General features: G+C 44.6%; 1 protein-coding gene and 1 long non-coding RNA gene across 3 annotated transcripts; one reads left to right on the forward strand and one right to left on the reverse strand.

The window, feature by feature from the left end:
- Positions 1–619: 619 nt before the first annotated feature.
- On the reverse strand, positions 620–5,894 carry LOC116411505. The gene is made up of 2 exons (XR_004223155.1): positions 5,766–5,894; positions 620–1,174 (listed from the first exon to the last, which is right to left on the reverse strand). It is a non-coding gene; the product is annotated as an uncharacterized LOC116411505 (long non-coding RNA).
- Positions 5,895–6,066: 172 nt separating this feature from the next.
- Positions 6,067–19,770, forward strand: insig1 (insulin induced gene 1). Of its 2 annotated transcripts, none has more exons than XM_012964967.3 (6): positions 6,067–6,297; positions 8,472–8,828; positions 11,579–11,703; positions 12,332–12,498; positions 13,183–13,282; positions 16,930–19,770. In XM_012964967.3, exons 2-6 carry the CDS (start codon positions 8,495–8,497, stop codon positions 16,957–16,959), a joined length of 756 nt encoding a protein of 251 aa, XP_012820421.1. In that variant the 5' UTR covers positions 6,067–6,297; positions 8,472–8,494; the 3' UTR covers positions 16,960–19,770. The 2 variants fall into 2 exon arrangements, with proteins under 2 accessions (XP_012820421.1, NP_001072938.1); NM_001079470.1 differs by having other exon boundaries at positions 6,215–6,297; positions 8,475–8,828; positions 16,930–17,708.
- The last annotated feature ends 1,486 nt before the right edge of the window (positions 19,771–21,256 follow it).

Below are 21,256 nucleotides of genomic sequence, written 5' to 3' on the forward strand. Positions count from 1 at the left end.
CATTAAAAGTCACTGGGGGGGTTGCAGCAACATGTGGAATTTCTCTGTGAATTCATGCCTGTCTCAGTTTGCTCATGACTAATTGCATTCTTATACATAAAAATATTTATCTGCTTCCCATAGTTTTATAATGAGTCTACTTTAGTCTTGGGCATAACACACTGCATTTTACCATTCTTTTTAAATAATACCGTATCCCAGCTGTCAATCACATTGAAGGCCCAACCAATGAAAACTGCTAATTATTTTTTCTTTGTCGGTGTGTGTCAAAGGCTATCAAAACAAAATATCCTTTGCTTGCCCTGACTTACCATGAGTAACAAGAAGAGCTAGATTTGGGTTTTCCCAGCTCTAATGATTTATTTTTTCAACCAACATTACTTGCTATCCGCCCTTGTCTAGTAATTATTGCTATTTGCCTTAAAGAATGCTGATGATTGCTATCATAATAATATATACTCCCTCAAGGAGTGGCGAGTCATATATAATAACAATATCCATTTCCCATACAAGTTCCTAATGGCTAACTTTAGTCAATCATTGATCATAAATGGGGTCAATGTATCTAGGTGACCGTGGAAGTAAAGGAAACAGACAGTATGGATAACAAACAAAGACATATTATCCAAAATAGACAAAGTTCAATAATGAAGCAGGACACAAATATGGCTAAGGTTTCATGACACAGAGTTGAAGAGCGGGTCACTTTGGTTACACAATTACACAAGGTTAAAAAAGACCAAAGTCCATCAGGTTCAACCCTTCCAAGTAAACCCAGCACACACAACCTATACTGACCCATCTATACACTCATATACATAGACCATATGGTAATGAAGGAATTTCAGAAATGGCCCACGTCCATAAGATTTCTCTTCAAAGCCACCTAGCTCTTAAATTCCTTGTAGCTGCAAAAGGTGGCACATACATGTATTTAAGGGAGAGCATTGTACTTAACAGTATTTTGATGATGAGGCTAACGCCATTTAGGGTCTGCAATTCCAAAATGAATTGCAGACACATTAGAGATTGTCTTCATGAGTCTTGGTCATTATTTTTATGGTTGAAGTCATGGTGCTCTTGGTTTCATCCGATATATATTTCTAGGTTCTTTCTAATGGCTTGTATGGATACAGAATATTCCATGTGTATTCCAAGGTGGCATCCAATAAACCTAAAGAAGTTCAGAGAAGTTTTAGAGAATTTTGAACCAATGAATAAACTCAATTTTACCAAAACCATCAATGTCTAGTCATTTATTAAAAGATCCGAATTTAAAAAGCAAGAACAAATGAAAATGCGGCATGAAAACATAAAGGACATGACAACCATGAATTTTTTGCTGTTCTTGCATTTTCCTATGAATCTTCATGGACTTGCAAACGAAAAAGACCCCGAAACCTCTAACACCACATGACCTCGACAGCCTTGAAATGGCGAAGTTTTGTATTAGTGGTTTTTTATGGTTTATACGTTTAATAAATCACAAAAAAATGTTTCAGCACAAGAATACATGAATCGTGAAAAAAAAAAGAAATACGAACATTAGTAAACGCCCCCTTAGTATTATTTGGATATTATTTTGTTATTATTGTATGCAGTTTCTATAAAATACTACAAACTAAAATTATTTTATACATGGTTTTTGTTCATTTTTCAACCAGCTGGCTTCCTTTGATAAAGTGTACTGTTGCTTTCTTGGAAGTATTTTAATAGCCTCGGGCAGATTTTATTAATAGGGGTGGAAGGTAAAAGATAAAAAATAATTTCACAAAATGTGGCAACCCTAGACTCAAGTCAAAAAGAGATATATGCTTTATTTCTACAATAAAGCTCTACATTAGACTTGTGCCCATACATAACAAAGCCCGAAGACTGATACTTATACAATGAGCTGAATAACTAGAATGAACTATTCTGCTACATTATTCAAGTTACACTTTAAACTGGAAAAAATTGTGGGGCATGACTGAAGTGCAGGACTTTGCCAACGGAAAACTTTACCCGGTGGGTCCAGGTGCTCGAGTTCCCAGACCTTCAGCTTTGGGAGCCAACTTTGGGCAATTTTAACAGAAAAACATCTGGCACAACTCCAGATCACCACCAAAATGAAGTTATACATATTTAGTTGATATTAAAAGCTTTCCAAAGTTTATTGTTTATTCACATTTACATATAAATAGCCTTACGCGTTTCATGCCTCACAGGGCACTTAATCATAGGCTAGGGAGAAATTAGTGGCCCCCACAGCAAGGGCTAGGGCTCCTAAGCCTTGCATAAGATAATCTGTTTAGTGAACATATATCGAAGTGAGGAGCTCACTGGACCCTCTTGTATAGTGCTGAGCCCCACATAGCCACAGGGGTTGCTGTTTGTGTATGCAGAATACATGGAGTTCGTGGGCAACAAACAGCAAACATGTAGCCTATAATTGGAGCAAGTAAGATTGAGCAAATAAAAATCATTTGTGTTAGTTTCTGTGCTGTGTGTTCTTTTACAGATCTCAGTAGTGCATAAAAATGTGCTTATCATACAAGAATCTGAACGGGAACACAAGGCAAACCGCTCACCCTTTTTTTACAACGTCTGAAACTAATGTATCTAAGGATAAAAGGGCTAATAAAGGGGAACTTTACGCTCTAAAACACCACACAGTGTCGCAACTGCAACATCACCTGAGCAGACACACCCATTCATTTTCCTCATCTCCTGGCTGACCTGATTTAACCCATCAAATATTTGCCATATTCTTCTGTTCCGAGCAGGGTAGGCAGTGGAAAAATAGGACATGGAACTTTGATCACTTGCAGCATTCCTCTGTATAACCTCACAGTGTACCGTGCCAGTAAATAAGGATGTGTCTGTGCTAACAATCAGTAACAGGAAAATGTCCGACTATACATACGTGATTATGCACTTTAATGGATACCACCAATGATATAAGGATTCATGTGTGCCCTAATGCCTGTCCGGTTATGCCCTCGCATAAGGTAGAACCATATAGGCACTTGCATTTATCGCTTATTTATGAAGATGAAAGTAAAAGTGTGCATTTTTTTCTCCACTTCCCTATAGTTACAAGAGGCAATAGGTTTTTGGACAGACCCCAATTTGCACCCTCTGACAGATAATTAAGATGGGTATTTACAGACCCCTCAAAGTTAACAGCATTCAGAATTCCCAAAATTTGCTTCCTCCTTCAAAGCCATTTACTGCAGTATATGAAAAGTGGGGCAGTGCCCAAATAGTGTAAAATCGTTTTATTTCAAGTTATAGAAAAGGCACTCGATAAAAACATTCAAGTCCACTATAAGGCTTTCCCACCCAATCAGATTATTCTCCTCCATCCTATGCATTCACTAATCCTACTCATTTCAGCAATAGGTCCTAGTGGGAGCCATGTTTCTTCATGCCAATGTTATTAATAGGGGGAAAAGAAAATTTTAAAAAGTCTGGTATTTTTTTCCACAAAAAGTGACAACTGTAGCGCACCCACAATGGATTAGGGCAGTGACCCCCAACCAGTGGCTCGGGGGCAACATGCTGCTAACCAACCCCTTGGATGTTGCTCTCAGTGGCCTCAAAGTAGCTTCCATATTTACATTTCTGACTTGGAGACAAGTTTTGGAAGCCCAGAGACCAAGTTTTACCCCAAGCAGGTCCTCCTGCAGCCCAGCAGTCTACATGGGGCTACCAAATAGCCAATAACAGCCCTTATTAGGCATCCCCAAAGAACTTTTTACATGCTTGTATGGCTCTCCAACACTTATTACATCTTAGGGGCAGATTCATAAAGTCCGAATTACAAGTAAAATTTGCGAAAATTTGCATTAAATAAGAAAATTTCTGATGTACGTTAATTTTGCGTAAAGTCGCGTCGTGCTTGTACAAAAATATCGAGGTGCGATCCGAAAGTTATGAAATTTTCATAACCAAACAATCGTAAACGGAAAAACGGAAAACCTTTCTGACTTTGAACCTTCAGTGCATAATTTTGGCACTCTGCAGCTCCAACCCGGCCCAAGGAAAGCCTCCCATAGGGCTCAATGGCACTCTGCAGCTCCAACCCGGCCCAAGGAAAGCCTCCCATAGGGCTCAATGGCACTCTGCAGCTCCAACCCGGCCCAAGGAAAGTCTCCCATAGGGCTCAATGGCACTCTGCAGCTCCAACCCGGCCCAAGGAAAGTCTCCCATAGGGCTCAATGGCACTCTGCAGCTCCAACCCGGCCCAAGGAAAGTCTCCCATAGGGCTCAATGGCACTCTGCAGCTCCAACCCGGCCCAAGGAAAGTCTCCCATAGGGCTCAATGGCACTCTGCAGCTCCAACCCGGCCCAAGGAAAGCCTCCCATAGGGCTCAATGGCACTCTGCAGCTCCAACCTGGCCCAAGGAAAGTCTCCCATAGGGCTCAATGGCACTCTGCAGCTCCAACCCGGCCCAAGGAAAGTCTCCCATAGTGCTCAATGGCACTCTGCAGCTCCAACCCGGCCCAAGGAAAGTCTCCCATAGGGCTCAATGGCACTCTGCAGCTCCAACCCGGCCCAAGGAAAGTCACCCATAGGGCTCAATGGCACTCTGCAGCTCCAACCCGGCCCAAGGAAAGTCTCCCATAGGGCTCAATGGCACTCTGCAGCTCCAACCCGGCCCAAGGAAAGTCTCCCATAGGGCTCAATGACACTCTGCAGCTCCAACCCGGCCCAAGGAAAGTCTCCCATAGGGCTCAATGGCACTCTGCAGCTCCAACCCGGCCCAAGGAAAGTCTCCCATAGGGCTCAATGGCACTCTGCAGCTCCAACCCGGCCCAAGGAAAGTCTCCCATAGGGCTCAATGGCGCTCTGCAGCTCCAACCCGGCCCAAGGAAAGTCTCCCATAGGGCTCAATGGCACTCTGCAGCTCCAACCCGGCCCAAGGAAAGTCTCCCATAGGGCTCAATGGCACTCTGCAGCTCCAACCCGGCCCAAGGAATGTCTCCCATAGGACTCAATGGCACTCTGCAGCTCCAACCCGGCCCAAGGAAAGTCTCCCATAGGGCTCAATGGCACTCTGCAGCTCCAACCCGGCCCAAGGAAAGTCTCCCATAGGGCTCAATGGCACTCTGCAGCTCCAACCCGGACCCAAGGAAAGTCTCCCATAGGGCTCAATGGCACTCTGCAGCTCCAACCTGGCCCAAGGAAAGTCTCCCATAGGGCTCAATGGCACTCTGCAGCTCCAACCCGGCCCAAGGAAAGTCTCCCATAGGGCTCAATGGCACTCTGCAGCTCCAACCTGGCCCAAGGAAAGTCTCCCATAGGGCTCAATGGCACTCTGCAGCTCCAACCAAGCCCAAGGAAAGTCACGATACCAAAGCTTGAATGATTCCGAAACTTTCGTACTCGTTGCGACAATACGATTTTGTAGCGCAAAAAGTAGCGGAAATTATAAAATACAATTTTTTTCTATTCGTAACCAATCGTCCATTGATAAATGGGCCCCTTCGTGTAGCTCAGAAATGTTGGGGATCCCTGGTATAGGGGATCCAGTGGGACACTGAGCCATAAGCAGCTGAAGCCCAGGGAGCCAGTCAGACGCTAGTCAGGTCACTGCCCCCAGAGACACTTTGAAGCCGAGCTGCTCACAGTCTATATATTGACAGAACCGGACAGCGCTGCTATTTTCAGCCACAGGAGGAAGACCCAAAAGGCCGAGGTCCTGTAAGTCATTGCCTTCCACCCATCAGGCCCCGGGCTAATGGATAACTACACTAGTACCAGATAGGGGACATCACACCTGGAACGTTCCATTCAACACGTACCGCCCGTCAGTCACACACAGGCCATGGCAGCACGCCGCCTCCCAGCCAGACTACGTGCGCGCCCCCGCCCCCAGCCGAGTCACGTGTTCCCATCTCTTGTTTTGATTTTGTGTCTCAGGCGCGGGAGTGCGCAAGGTGGGTGTGCGTGGTGCGGCCGCGACGTCATATGGGCAGGCCGCCGCTGATTGGCTGGGGCGGCTCACCAGACACGCATGTTGTTGTTGGGGTCGGGACAGCTGTTGGCATATCCTGCTCTTATGTGAGTCACCGGGGGTAAAGGGGGAGGAGCCGAGGTTTGGCCGTGTGGGCGGGGAGATGCTGCCACAACAGTATCACTACCTGAGCCATTCCAACTCATCTCGTCAGATTCAAGGAGCTACGGGAGGCGGCAGGGGAGGAAATCCTAATACCGGGGTTAAAAGGTGGAAACTTTATCCGCTCTCATAGATCCTGCGTTCCGCTTGGGAGTGAGCACAGCTTGGATACCGGGAGAGCACAGCATTGTGGGTAAGGAGAGCTGAGGGGCAATGCAGTGAATATGATGCCATAGGGACTGGCACTGTAATGGGGTCGCTAGGGACTGCTGGCACTATGGTGCCACTGGGATGGTGGGTACTGTGTATCTGATGCCAACCCAGCAGGGACTAAGGGATATGTCATGCCAGGTATCTTGGCACTGTTGGGGGCAATGGGGTGCCATTCCTGCCAGCTGTGTATCTGCTGCCATTTGGTTCTGCTGTGGGCAATGGGTAATGCTGCTGTGGGCAATGGGTAATGCTGCTGTGGGCAATGGGTAATGCTGCTGTGGGCAATGGGTAATGGTGCTGTGGGCAATGGGTAATGCTGCTGTGGGCAATGGGTAATGGTGCTGGGGGCAATGGGTAATGGTGCTGGGGGCAATGGGTAATGGTGCTGGGGGCAATGGGTAATGGTGCTGGGGGCAATGGGTAATGCTGCTGTGGGCAATGGGTAATGGTGCTGTGGGCAATGGGTAATGCTGCTGTGGGCAATGGGTAATGCTGCTGTGGGCAATGGGTAATGCTGCTGTGGGCAATGGGTAATGGTGCTGTGGGCAATGGGTAATGCTGCTGTGGGCAATGGGTAATGGTGCTGGGGGCAATGGGTAATGGTGCTGGGGGCAATGGGTAATGGTGCTGGGGGCAATGGGTAATGCTGCTGTGGGCAATGGGTAATGCTGCTGTGGGCAATGGGTAATGCTGCTGTGGGCAATGGGTAATGCTGCTGTGGGCAATGGGTAATGCCGCTGTGGGCAATGGGTAATGGTGCTGTGGGCAATGGGTAATGGTGCTGGGGGCAATGGGTAATGGTGCTGTGGGCAATGGGTAATACCGCTGGGGGCAATGGGTAATGCTGCTGTAAACCTGGTGCCATTGCCCTGAGCATAGTTGGCTGCTGTGTATCCGGTTACTGCTGCATTTATTGTGATGTGCAGGTTACTGGATCATTGCTGTATATCATATGCTAGTGCACTGCATTAAGGGTGAAGACACACTGGGCTACTAATTGCAGCTACTTTTTCAAGGCTACTAAACTCCAGAAAATACACTGCAATAGACAGTACTGAGAACTGCCTCTGCTAAAACACTGGTAGAGACAATTATCAGTAAATGTCTTTTTTAGTAGCCAGGACAAGTAGCTGCTACTAGTAGCTCTGTGTGTCTTCACCCTTATGGTCCAATGCCACAGGCCTAGGCACTGCTTCTCCAAACGTGAGCTTAGCTCTTTAAATGCAGGTTTGAGGTCATGAAGAATACTAGGGCATTAAAGATGGTGCTGTACTGACAATGGGCCACCTAAAATGTTGCCATATTGCTAGACATTAGCCCACTAAAGTATGTACCGTAGCACTGGTCCACTAATGTTGGTGCCCTGCTGCTAGTCACTGGCCTGGTTGGTGATTTATTGCTGGGCATTGGCCCATACTGCAGGCACTATTGGTAACTCATTGTGTTGTTGTTTAGAGAGAGTCAGTCTGAGATAATCATTCTGCATTTATATTTCCCAATGCTTTTGCCACTACTCTGACTATATATGCATTTAGATGAAATATGGACATTTTTGCCATTAAAGTTAGCTTTGCAGTTGCCATTGCATGCTGTGCAGCTTTACAGTTCAGCTCTGTGCTGGAGAATGTGACGTGGGACTGCCAGCTGATGTTTATGGAAAAGTAAGGGAAGCAGAGTGGTCCAAAAAAATGTGCAGATGTTGGCTTACTGGCACACAGAAAGTACATTGCATTTTGTCCAGTTCTTGTAGTCTGTAACAGCCAATCAGGTGTCTCCTTTCATCTCCGACCCTCCTGGTGGCAATGGAGGACGGGGCCTTGTCAAATTGTGTCTGTGGTAATACTTGTTTTTATTTTATGGAAAAGTTTGCATTTTGAATACAGTGGTGCTCTGAGAGCAATCAACCCTTGGTTATCATTCATTTGTAAGGGAAATACACCACTTATGGCAGATAGTTTAACTGTCAGCTGTGTTACCAAACTATGCCCACGGGTTGCTGTATTTCCCTTTTAAATGAATGTCAGACAAAGGCAATTTGTGCTATTCTGTAGGTCTCTTTGGTGATGACCTCTATGCTCATTGGTAGGAACTGAATGCCATGCAGAGCAGGAAATCCTTTTCAACTAATATATTCTGCTTTTGCTTTCATTTCTGCAGTTCCATACAGCCGTAAACAAATGCAAACACTAGAGGAGCACTGCTGGAGTTGCTCTTGCACCCGAGGAAGAGACAAGAAGGGTACAAGGCTCAGCACCTGGCTAGCCCAAAGAGCTGCAAAAGCCATGTCCTCCTTAAACTCTCTCCTCAGCCTTGCCTACCACACCCTGGCCAGCAGCGAAGGTCGGAGCCTTATCCGGAGAAGCCTCGTACTCTTTGCCGTTGGTGTGTTCCTTGCTTTGGTCCTAAATTTACTTCAGATCCAAAGGAATGTGACTCTGTTTCCAGAGGAAGTCATTGCTACCATATTTTCCTCTGCTTGGTGGGTCCCTCCATGTTGTGGAACTGCAGCTGGTGAGTATTCATTTGTCCATATTGGTTTATGGAGCTTTGCCTTTGACTAAGGTTCAGTAGCACCGGCATAGGCCATAGCCTTTTAGGCAACTCTTGCCTGCTTTTTAGCTATAGCTGCCTCTCTATTAAAGGGGTGGGTCACCTTTAAGTAAACTTTTAGTATGTCATAGCATGGCTAATTCTAACCAACTTTTCAATTGGTCTTCAATTTTTCTTATAGTTTTTGAATTCTGCCTCTTTCCAGCTTCCAAATGGGGGTCACTGACCCCGGCATCCAAAAACTATTGCGCTGTGAGGCTACAGTTTTATTGTTATGGTTACTTTTTATTACCTACCTTTCTATTCAGGCCCTGTCCTGTTCATATTCCAGTGTCTCATTCACATCAATTGCTGGTTGCTAGAGTCATTTGGACTCTAGCAACTAGATAGGAGCTGGAGAGCTGCTACATAAAGAGCTAAATAATTCAAAAACCATAAAAAATGAAGATTGTCTTGGAATATTACTCTCTACATCGTGCTAAGAGTTAATGTAAAGGTGTACAACCCCTTTAAAGCAAGAGGATTCTATATAGAGGATTTTTGTTCCCAGCAGTTCAGGAGAGAAGAGTGGCATTTAATACTTAACCTCAGTCTGCAAGCCCTCTTGTACCACGTATTGTGTCAAGTCCACAAGCTCCCATGATGCCATACTCTCCCTGTGTGGTAGGGCCCCATATATTAAACTCTTATTACATACAGAGAGTGCAGTTTGTGGGCATGGCACTGCATGTTGTGTGCAGGAGGGCTGATTACATACTTAATGCTCTGGCACAGATTACAGACAGCGCAAAGCAGGGAAGACCAGTAGGGTTCCTAAAGGGGGGGGGGGGGGGGGCGCTTATACTGGTGACACCAGGAAGCAGAAGGAGTCCCTGTAAAGTACAGCGTAGAGCTTGCATTAGGAAGACTGTCAGCAAGGTTTATACTCATTTACTTATGTCAAGGTAAGGGTGTAACTAGAGGAAGGAGACCCTCTGACTGTTGGTGGGCCCTGAAGGTATATGGGGACCAATGGAGGATAATCAATATAGGATAGCCCTAAAATGATTGTGGGGTATGCCAGTAACTCCTACTTACACCAGCGCTCAAGCCATGGTTAAAGTCTAGAGAAGAGAGTGGTTTCTTAAATGACTAAAGAGTTGACTGTAGATCTCTAAGGGTGAAGACACACTGGGCTACTAGTAGCAGCTACTTTTCAGGGCTACTAGTAGCAGCTACTTTTCAAGGCTACTAAACGCCACAAAATACCCTGCCATAGACAATACTGAGAATTGCCTCTGCTAAAACACATGTAGAGACAGTTATCAGTAAATGATCAGCATTGTATTTTTTAGTAGCCACGACAAGTAGCTGCTATTAGTAGCTCCGTGTGTCTTCACCCTAAAAACTCATTTTGCTTCTAAGCGTGGTTCTGTTGTCCATTCTAAACGGCCCAGTGGCCCTAACTATATATGTATTCTATCATGTCCATTCTCTCTTTACTTATCCAGTAAATGACATTGTAAATGCACAGCTGTGCACAGAGCATCTCTCCAATTCCTTGTTAACTACAATACCGGGGGATGCTTTAGCTGGGCCGCTGCTGCAATGGTATTCCTGCCCTTTTGCTTTGTCCTAACTATGAAAGGCAATAAAGAAAGTAACAATGAATGACTGTCAGGAGGGAGTATGTGCCGACACAATTGGCCTCAGAATGCCTCGCTTATTGCAACAAGGTTAAATAAATTGACTGACTGCCAAAAAATTCCTTACCCCCCCCCCGTCCCCCTTTTAAAGCTCTTTGCCAGAAACCCTATATCTGCCCGAGAACACTTTCTGCTCTGACTGCTGACGCCGGCTCTGCGTTCTTTAGATAGCACAGGAAATGCTATAAGGCTGTCTCGTTCTGATTGGCCACCTCCCAAACTGGTGAGCTGTCTGGCTGCCTTCTGATTGGCTGCCCAGCTCAACATACCACACTGTTCAGAGAATCGAAAACTAAGGAAGTGATGAGGAGTTGGCTGTAAGCTGCTTGCACTGCTCCTGGCCTGGCTCAGTCCATATGGCAGGGGCCGGGGAGGCACAGCTGTTATACTCAATAGCTTCCATGCTTAATTTGGAGATTTTCTGGTTTTTAAACAAATAAAAACAGATCCATGCAGTCTGTTGCCTATTTTATTGCAAGCCGTTTAGGCCAGTTGAATTTTCAGTCAATAATCACCAGATGGGTAGATGCACTGGTGCTTTAAAGGGACTGTATACACCTAACAGCTAAGAATGAACAAAATAAAAAGGACTTGTGCTGAAAGTACAACAACTCCTTTGAAGCCTTTTTAAGATCAGGAAGTGCTGAAGTGGGAATATTCTTGAATAGTGCCATAAACAAAATGGAAACTATAGATATTTCCTAATTGAAACAATAGGTGAAAAGTTTGTTCAGCACATACCCTGTTCATAGGTGTTGAGAAGGGTGTATACTGTCCCTTTAAAGGAACAGTAACACCAAAAAATGAAAGTGTATAAAAGTAATAACAATATAATGTACTGTTGCCCTGTATTGCTACAACTGGTGTGTTTGCCTCAGAAAGACTACTATAGTTTATATAAGTAAGCTGCTGTGTAGCCATGGGGGCAGCCATTCAATTGAGAAAAGGCACAGGCAGTTTGGAAGTTTGTGTCTCCCACCCAAAGTGATACGTAATAACATTATTTTTATTTGTTTTATTTTCCAGCTGTGGTAGGACTGCTGTATCCCTGCATTGACAGCCATCTTGGAGAACCACATAAATTCAAGAGAGAATGGGCCAGCGTGATGAGATGCATAGCCGTTTTTGTCGGAATCAACCACGCGAGTGCTGTATCCTTAAATCCAAGTTGTTGTTGTTATTAGTCACTTCCATCCTCAGGAGTTATGATATTTGCTCAGGTCCTATTAAGTGCATAACAGCTCTTCAAAAATAATGTTATACCATGAAAAGATCCATTTGGATTTTTTCGGGTGATGGGCCAAACCATATCAATATGGTCCAATCAAGATAGGGTCCTATGCAGACCTGTCAGGAGGCCTTAATGTTCTTTCTCCTTCAACCTGCTCTAGATATGTATATATCTCTATTAGATATCTAGCCAATGCCTGACAAGATATTGCTTTTGTTGCTTTGACCCCATATATGAGCTAGTAAACTCCCAACTCAGTCTGAAGTGGCAGCCATTGTTGGCCTGTGTATTGCTAGCTTAGGAACCATAAAACAGTGATAAGTATCCACGGCAGCAAAAAAGCCTTCACTCTAAATCTCATCCTACTTTGCCTTCAAACCAGCCCCTTTATCGTGAATGTTCTTTAAGAAATTCCAGGCATTAGAACCCCATTTTTTTCCATTTAGGAACTTCCTGGTTACTTCATGGTGTAGGGCTTGGCCTTGCTCTTGCTATTTATGTTTATTTATTGATTTTGCAACATTTTCCTTAACTCCTGACATCTTCAGAAACTTGATTTTGCCAATAACGTCCAACTGTCTCTAACACTAGCAGCCTTGTCTTTGGGACTGTGGTGGACCTTTGATCGTTCCAGAAGTGGTCTGGGCCTTGGCATTACAATTGCCTTCCTTGCCACACTAATAACACAGTTTCTTGTCTACAATGGCGTATACCAGTAAGTCACCCCCTTATAGGATAAACACTATCACTCTTACAGTTTTGTTTTTTTATTCTACAATATTGCTTATGTCAACCTTCATAGCAAACGTTTTAGAGGGACTTTTGTTTCAGAGAGGCAAGTTAAAGGGGTGGTTCACCTTTAATAAACTTTTAGTATCTTATAAAATGCCCTATTCCTAGCAACTTTGCAGTTGGTCTTAATTGTTTTTTATAGTTTTTGAATTATTTTGCTTCCTCTTCTGTCTCTTTCCAGCTTTAAAATGGGGTCGCTGACCCCTGCAGCAAAAATACAATTGCTCTGTGAGGCTACGATATCATTGTTATTGTTGCTTTGCATCACTTATCTTTCTATTCAGACCTTTTTCTATTCATTTTTCCAACTTTTGTCCAAACCACTGTCTGGTTGCTAGGGTAATTTGCCCCATTGCAACCAGATAGCTGCAGCATTACCACCCTGGACAAGTGTTAAACAAAAAAACTAAATAACTGAAGAGGTGAACTATCACTTTCACCCTTTGATAAATACGCTTTTAAAAATCCCATAGGAATGAATAGAAAGTGGATGAGTTCTAATCTTGTATATTGGAATAGCTCTGCAATACGTATTTTCACAGGATGTGCTCTTTTTTTTTTTTTTATACGGTACATGAATTAATGACCTTATTTTTGCTTACATTAGGTACACCTCCCCAGACTTCCTGTACATTAGATCATGGCTGCCTTGTATCTTTTTCTCGGGAGGAGTGACTGTCGGGAACATAGGAAGGCAATTAGCAATGGTAAGTGAACACTAGGGATGTGCGGGCCGGCCCTAAGCCCGTGGGTCGGATGGGTTTGGGACTGACTTCCACACGTCAGAAACTGGTCGAGGACGGGTTAGGGCCAAGGTCTTCTACCTCCCTCAGTACCAGCAATGTAACTGAGCCCTGCTTCAGGCTCTAGCAGCGTCTATTTATAGGTTCATACCTGCCCCGCACTCTCCATGATGTCAGAGATGGGGAGGGTCATGCGCTGCAGTCACAAAGCAGGTTGGGTCGGATTTAGAAGGGGCAGGTTAGGTTCAGGTGCGGGTTGACTATTGGTTGACCTGCACATCATTATTGAACACCCTTCTTATATCCAGAATTCCAGATTTGGATCAGAATTTGGACAAATCGAAGCCTTTTCCAGCACAATTCAGATTCGGAACCCTTAGGGGGTGATGTAATAAAAGGCCCTGCATTTGCCCAGGAGCAGTAACCCATAGCAACCAGTCAGCAGGTAGAATTTACTGGTCACCTGTTAAAAAGCAAACATCTTATTGGTTGCTGTGGCTTATTGCACCAGGGCAATCTTAGTGCCTTTTATTACATATGGGGGTTAGTATATTATAGAATGCCCTATTCTTAGCAACTTTGCATTCAGTTTCCATTATTTTTTTTTTTTATAATTTGAGTTTTTTGCCGCCTCTTCCCAGCTTTCAAATGGGGGTCGCTGACCCTGGCAGCTAAAAGTTATTGCTCTGTGAGGCTACAATTTTGCTGCTTTTTGTTCCTTATCTTTCTAATCGGCCCCTTTTTTATTGATATTCCCATCTCTCATTCAAACCACTGCCTGGAAGGGTAATTCAAACCCGGATAGCCGCTGAGCAAAAAGTAAAATAACCAGAAAAAACATTTAAAAAAAACAACTTTGCAAATTCTCAGAATATCAATACATTATACTAGAAGTTAATTTAAAGCTGAACTACCCCTTGGCCCTTTCTTTTCGGACTTCAGTAACTGTAGCAGATGTTCTCTAGATCTGTTAACCAGCTGGCTTCCACATTGTATCAAGAGTTCAAAGCAATTAATGTATATTGGATGGTTGCTGAGAATGCAAAAAAAAAAAAAAGACCCTCCCTGAATCAGTCGTGCTGGCTGATACATTATATAGCTTTAAGAAGGGTCTGGATGGCTTCTTAGCAAGTGAGGGAATACAAGGGTAGGGGGATAGCTCTCAGTACAAGTGAGGGAATACAGGGGTAGGGGGATAGCTCTTAGTACAAGTGAGAGAATACAGGGGTAGGGGGGATAGCTCTCAGTACAAGTGAGGGAATACAGGGGTAGGGGGGATAGCTCTCAGTACAAGTGAGGGAATACAGGGGTAGGGGGGATAGCTCTCAGTACAAGTGAGGGAATACAGGGGTAGGGGAGATAGCTCTTAGTACAAGTGAGGGAATACAGGGGTAGGGGGGATAGCTCTCAGTACAAGTGAGGGAATACAGGGGTAGGGGAGATAGCTCTCAGTACAAGTGAGGGAATACAGGGGTAGGGGAGATAGCTCTCAGTACAAGTGAGTGAATACAGGGGTAGGGGGGATAGCTCTCAGTACAAGTGAGGGAATACAGGGGTAGGGGGGATAGCTCTCAGTACAAGAGAGGGAATACAGGGGTAGGGGGGATAGCTCTCAGTACAAGTGAGGGAATACAGGGGTAGGGGAGATAGCTCTCAGTACAAGTGAGGGAATACAGGGGTAGTGGAGATAGCTCTCAGTACAAGTGAGGGAATACAGGGGTAGGGGAGATAGCTCTCAGTACAAGTGAGTGAATACAGGGGTAGGGGGGATAGCTCTCAGTACAAGTGAGGGAATACAGGGGTAGGGGGGATAGCTCTCAGTACAAGAGAGGGAATACAGGGGTAGGGGGGATAGCTCTCAGTACAAGTGAGGGAATACAGGGGTAGGGGAGATAGCTCTCAGTACAAGTGAGAGAATACAGGGGTAGGGGGGATAGCTCTCAGTACAAGTGAGGGAATACAGGGGTAGGGGAGATAGCTCTCAGTACAAGTGAGGGAATACAGGGGTAGGGGAGATAGATCTTGGCAATCGGACCAGTCCCTGGGGCAACTTGTACTAAGAGCTATCTCCCCTACCCCTGTATTCCCTCACTTGTACTGAGAGCTATCCCCCCTACCCCTGTATTCCCTCACTTGTACTGAGAGCTATCTCCCCTACCCCTGTATTCCCTCACTTGTACTGAGAGCTATCTCCCCTACCCCTGTATTCCCTCACTTGTACTGAGAGCTATCCCCCTACCCCTGTATTCCCTCACTTGTACTGAGAGCTATCTCCCCTACCCCTGTATTCCCTCACTTGTACTGAGAGCTATCTCCCCTACCCCTGTATTCCCTCACTTGTACTGAGAGCTATCTCCCCTACCCCTGTATTCCCTCACTTGTACTGAGAGCTATCTCCCCTACCCCTGTATTCCCTCACTTGTACTGAGAGCTATCTCCCCTACCCCTGTATTCCCTCACTTGTACTGAGAGCTATCCCCCTACCCCTGTATTCCCTCACTTGTACTGAGAGCTATCTCCCCTACCCCTGTATTCCCTCACTTGTACTGAGAGCTATCTCCCCTACCCCTGTATTCCCTCACTTGTACTGAGACCTATCTCCCCTACCCCTGTATTCCCTCACTTGTACTGAGAGCTATCCCCCCTACCCCTGTATTCCCTCACTTGTACTGAGAGCTATCTCCCCTACCCCTGTATTCTCTCACTTGTACTGAGAGCTATCTCCCCTACCCCTGTATTCCCTCACTTGTACTGAGAGCTATCCCCCCTACCCCTGTATTCCCTCTCTTGTACTGAGAGCTATCCCCCCTACCCCTGTATTCCCTCACTTGTACTGAGAGCTATCCCCCCTACCCCTGTATTCACTCACTTGTACTGAGAGCTATCTCCCCTACCCCTGTATTCCCTCACTTGTACTGAGAGCTATCTCCACTACCCCTGTATTCCCTCACTTGTACTGAGAGCTATCTCCCCTACCCCTGTATTCCCTCACTTGTACTGAGAGCTATCCCCCCTACCCCTGTATTCCCTCTCTTGTACTGAGAGCTATCCCCCCTACCCCTGTATTCCCTCACTTGTACTGAGAGCTATCCCCCCTACCCCTGTATTCACTCACTTGTACTGAGAGCTATCTCCCCTACCCCTGTATTCCCTCACTTGTACTGAGAGCTATCTCCCCTACCCCTGTATTCCCTCACTTGTACTGAGAGCTATCTCCCCTACCCCTGTATTCCCTCACTTGTACTGAGAGCTATCTCCCCTACCCCTGTATTCCCTCACTTGTACTGAGAGCTATCTCCCATAACCCTGTATTCCCTCACTTGTACTGAGAGCTATCTCCCCTACCCCTGTATTCCCTCACTTGTACTGAGAGCTATCCCCCCTACCCCTGTCAGGAAGGAATGTTTCCCCTTTGAGGCAAATTAGAGAGGCTTCAGATGGGGTTTTTTCCTTCCTCTGGATCGACTAGCAGTTAGGCAGGTTGTATATAGGCATTATGGTTGAACGTGATGGACGTACGTCTTTTTTCAACCCAACTTACTATGTTACTATGTTACCCCTTTTTGATTTCCTTTGCGAAATATAATGACAGCACCTTTGCTTGATTTTAGGGTTCTTCGGAAAAGACGCACAGCGACTGAACGGATGTATGCACCATGGAACAGGGAGAATGCTGGGAAACCTCATTACAACCTGCAACCTTCACTACAGCAACAAAGCTGAGAACTGTTGCTTTGTTTCCACTTACTACATCTTATGGTGTGCGGGGCAGGTTACCACATCACATCTTCGGTTTACGGCGGAGAAAAGCCGGACACATCGCTTCCATTATTGGGGTTTCTGGTCTCCCTGCAGGATGGTAGGATTTGAGAAGGTTCTGTGCAGACTTAGCATAGGCGACCAGCGGCTTCACTATACAGTATTATATTTGGAATTGGAAGAGACTCGGAGAAGCTTCGAGGTGTTTGTGTCCTGTGAAGACTTACAGATATGGGTGGATGGTGCTGATAAAGGAAGAGTGAATTTGAGTTTAAATAGGAGCATGTTATTTATCCTAAATGTAAAATAAGGCTGAAGGTAAAAAGGCAATATTAGGTATTCACTAAAATCACCCCTTGTTACATATAGCAAAGAACTCCAACAGCAGTAGCCACGCTAACGCTACTCATGGCTGCTCAGTAGCCCAGACGGGAAATGCTTAGACGCCAGTCACATAAAAGATGAGGGTTTTAGATCAGCTGCTCTATGGGAGTAGGTGTAAAGCGGAAGTGTTTGTTTCCACCGGCTACTATTCATCTTACATTCTGATGTCCACACTACTACTTGGTTGCTAGGGTGAATACCTTCTAGCAACCAGACATCAGTTATGTAAATGATTTAAAAAAAAAAATGAAGACTAATTACAACTAGGCTTAGAATACCACATTCGCAATCATGAGCAGCACGGCTACTTAAGGCGAAGTACACCCTGCCATAGCTTACTGTATGAACTGAATATTTCTTTTGTTCGGTGGCATTCTCTGATAGCAACAGCCACACACACCGCTGCTGGCCCTACATTGTGCAGTTGCTGTTATTATTTGCAGTATGGCATGTATCATGCTGTTATTATCTGTAATATGGCAGTCGCGCAGGAAGCCACGCCCATGATCTTTCACTTATGGCCTCTCTGTTCGTTTCTGCAACAGGGAATTGCTGCCTTTTTACCAGACAGCCTTTTTAATATTTGCAGTCTGTGATTGCCTTGTAAAAAAACAAAAAAAAGGAGAAAAAAGTGCATTTGTCACTTCATTATATACATTTTATTATTTTGAATATTTTGTTATACGAGTGAGCACAAAGTATTCATATTGATCCTATAATTACATTGTATAGATCAAATCTGACCTGAGCTGTAATACAATGGTGCAATGTGTTAAATATATCCCCTAGTGTTCTCTATACCATGCAGAAACTGTATTTTTATTTACTGGACTGGAAGGCACGGGGGTTGTATTCTCCACTAACACTGGCATAACATGGGCACGTTGTGTAAACAGACCTTGTCGTAAGCGCAGAATTCTCTAAAAAGTGATCACTGATCTCCCACTGCTTCTACCCCAGCATCAAGCTGGACAGCCCCACCATTTTGGGATAAAGGATAACAGAGCCAGGGTTATATGCGAACACTGGTCTCAATATGCCAAATAGATATAAACTATATATTTGTATTGACAGTTTATATATACACATATATATATTATATTATTTTTAAGCTCAAGTGTCTCCTAGTCTTAAAAATCCAGTAGCATTTGGTGGAGAATGCGCCTCGGAGTGCTGTCAAGTCCCAGGCAAAGCTGAAAAGCAGCAATAATTTCATTACTTGCGACATGATTGTTTCAGGTAGCATTTATATCCAGAAAAACTCCATGTTTGTGTGTGTTTAAATTGTTCTTTATGTTTAATTTGTGGGGTTGCCTTACCTGTTTTATGTTATGCAAGATGGCTTCTCTTTGGGTTTCAATTTTTGCTGCAAGATGGATACAAATACATTTTTTAAATAAAAGGTGCAATTACCTGTAGACAACATTAGCCAAACAGAAAGGGCGTTGGGTTAACCCTTTCCCTGCCAGTGACTTAGGTAGAAGTTATCGGCAGGGGAAGTGACTTACTACCTACGTTTGCTGTGGGAAGAACAAGTTGCCTTGGAAACCCATCTTCCGTAAAGTGCAACTAAGCCTGCACGATTGCGGCAAGAAAAGGGTTAAATTATAATCTGACTGCTATTGTATATTTAACATTTTCAGGAATACAGATAAGGAGGAGTTTCCTACACAGAACCCCCTTCTCTCCGAAGGGGGTTCTGCGTAGGAAACTCCTCCTTATCTGTACTCCTGAAAAATGTTTAAACCACGTTTGTTCTGAAAATGAAAAGAACATACAATGTAAATATTTCATAATAATAGCAATTATTTAAGGTAGAAAAGGGGAATATTCTACATACAGCCGTGTCCATCCAGTGTTTGCCCCAGGAATTGATCACAAAGTATTACATCTCTATCAAACTTGATTCTTACTTCAGATCAACTCATAGGCTTCAAATCATTCTATTTATTCCGCTAAAAGTACGGACAGTATCTCGCGCTAGGCAGGGGGGGAGGGGCTTCGTGATTTCTGTGTTAGGCACCGGTCTTTTTATTTTTTTTTCGCTTTTCGGGATTTCTCGCATCCAAAAACAAAGCCAAAAATATTTCGTAAGGAAACGCGTTGCCAACACTCGTAGCAAGATTGTGAGCCGATTCACGTCGAAAAAAGTGTACAAAAAAAAAATATAAAATATTGCACTATGCTGGATTTCAACTTTATTATTGATTCAGTTACCGGATCATTGTGTGTAGGATTTCTTATGTGTATAGATGTACATTGCTTTCACCTGGTTTTGTTTTTTAAAATAAATTTTGTGTCTCATTTCATACTTGTCTGCTTTTTTTTTTAGTATTTAGGTATGTGTAGGTTTAGGTATGTGTGTCTGTATGTGATGCTAACCAGGTACCCGGAGTTGCTGATCGCTATTTATTGCTTATAGGGTTGCTACCCGCCTGTTAATTCAGCAATAAAATCCCAGCCAGGGCCGGGGCCAGTATTACGAATTTACTGGAAATGTACTTGCTGGTTATTTAGTAATTCCTAATGTTCTGCCCCCACTCCGCCTCCTTCGTGCCCATTACCTCTTCCACCCTGCAGTTCCGTCAGCTTATCAGTTTCACCCCCTTTTTTCATCATCTCTGCCCATTTTTGGTCCTACCCTCCGCCTCCATTTCATCTTCCAGCAAGGGGCCATGGAAAAGGTGGAAATTGGCATCTCCGCTCTAAAGCCGGCCATACAGGTACCAATAATCACACCTTCTTATATCCATGTTACAGAAATATCAGTTGGGCTAAGCAGGGCTCCATACATGTCCAAATAATAATAGATACAAAGCAACTACCTTAAGGTAGTTAATACACGGGCCGATTCTAGCTGCCTATATTGGTCCCTTACAATTTGGCAGCTTATTGTGCCCTGTGTGGGCACTAACAATGGGCCTGCCCGACCAATATCTGGCCTAAAATCAGCCAGATCTCCATCGGGCAGGTTTGATTTTTAGTCGGATCAGGGACTGCATCGGCTCAATGTGGTCCCCAATACCTATACCTGTCCCCAATGCCTATACCTATCATTCTAATTCGATCGTTTGGCCCCGGGGACAAACGACCGAATTAGCCTGATATCGCCACCCGTAGGTGGGGATATCGGGAGAAGATCCACTCACAAGCGGATCTTAGTGTCTATGGACACCTTTACACGGTGCCCCACCAAGCCCAACCGATATCCATATAATATGAATGTTGCTTGGTTCCTCAGTGGGCTGGTTCAAGAATTGAACTTACAGATGCACCATGTTGGTTGATGGTGGCTCAGCAGATGAGGAAATGAAGAGGCGCCACAGCTCCTTTTAACTTCATGCTGTTATGTTTGTTCCTGCAAACAATTAGAACAACTGAAAGGCAGCCATACTATGTGTCCATGTCTCATATACTTTCCTTCCATTAGGCTCGTGGCCAATCAACCTGCTCAGCCCTTGTATGAGCAGCTTAATGGGGGAAGTTCTTTAAGCCGAGCAATCCCTGCCCCGTGGCTACACAGCAGCTTATTATATAAATTATAGTAGTGTTACTGTAGCAAACACCCCAGCTGTGCCAGTGCAGGGCAACAGTGCATTATATTTTTATTACTTTAAAGCTCTTTCATTTTTTGGTGTTACTGTTCCTTTAAAGAACCAACGCAGCCTACACTGTGCTAACTAAAGGAACCGAGTGTAATGGATGGAGGCCATTCCCTGAGCCTTGTGTGTGCAGTTTAGGTGCAGTTAGATGACAGGTATAAATATGACACACAGGGCTCAGCAGAATCCATCC

The sequence above is a fragment of the Xenopus tropicalis genome, chromosome 6 (genome assembly GCF_000004195.4).
Source record: "Xenopus tropicalis strain Nigerian chromosome 6, UCB_Xtro_10.0, whole genome shotgun sequence".
In the NCBI taxonomy this organism is placed as follows: domain Eukaryota; kingdom Metazoa; phylum Chordata; class Amphibia; order Anura; family Pipidae; genus Xenopus; species Xenopus tropicalis.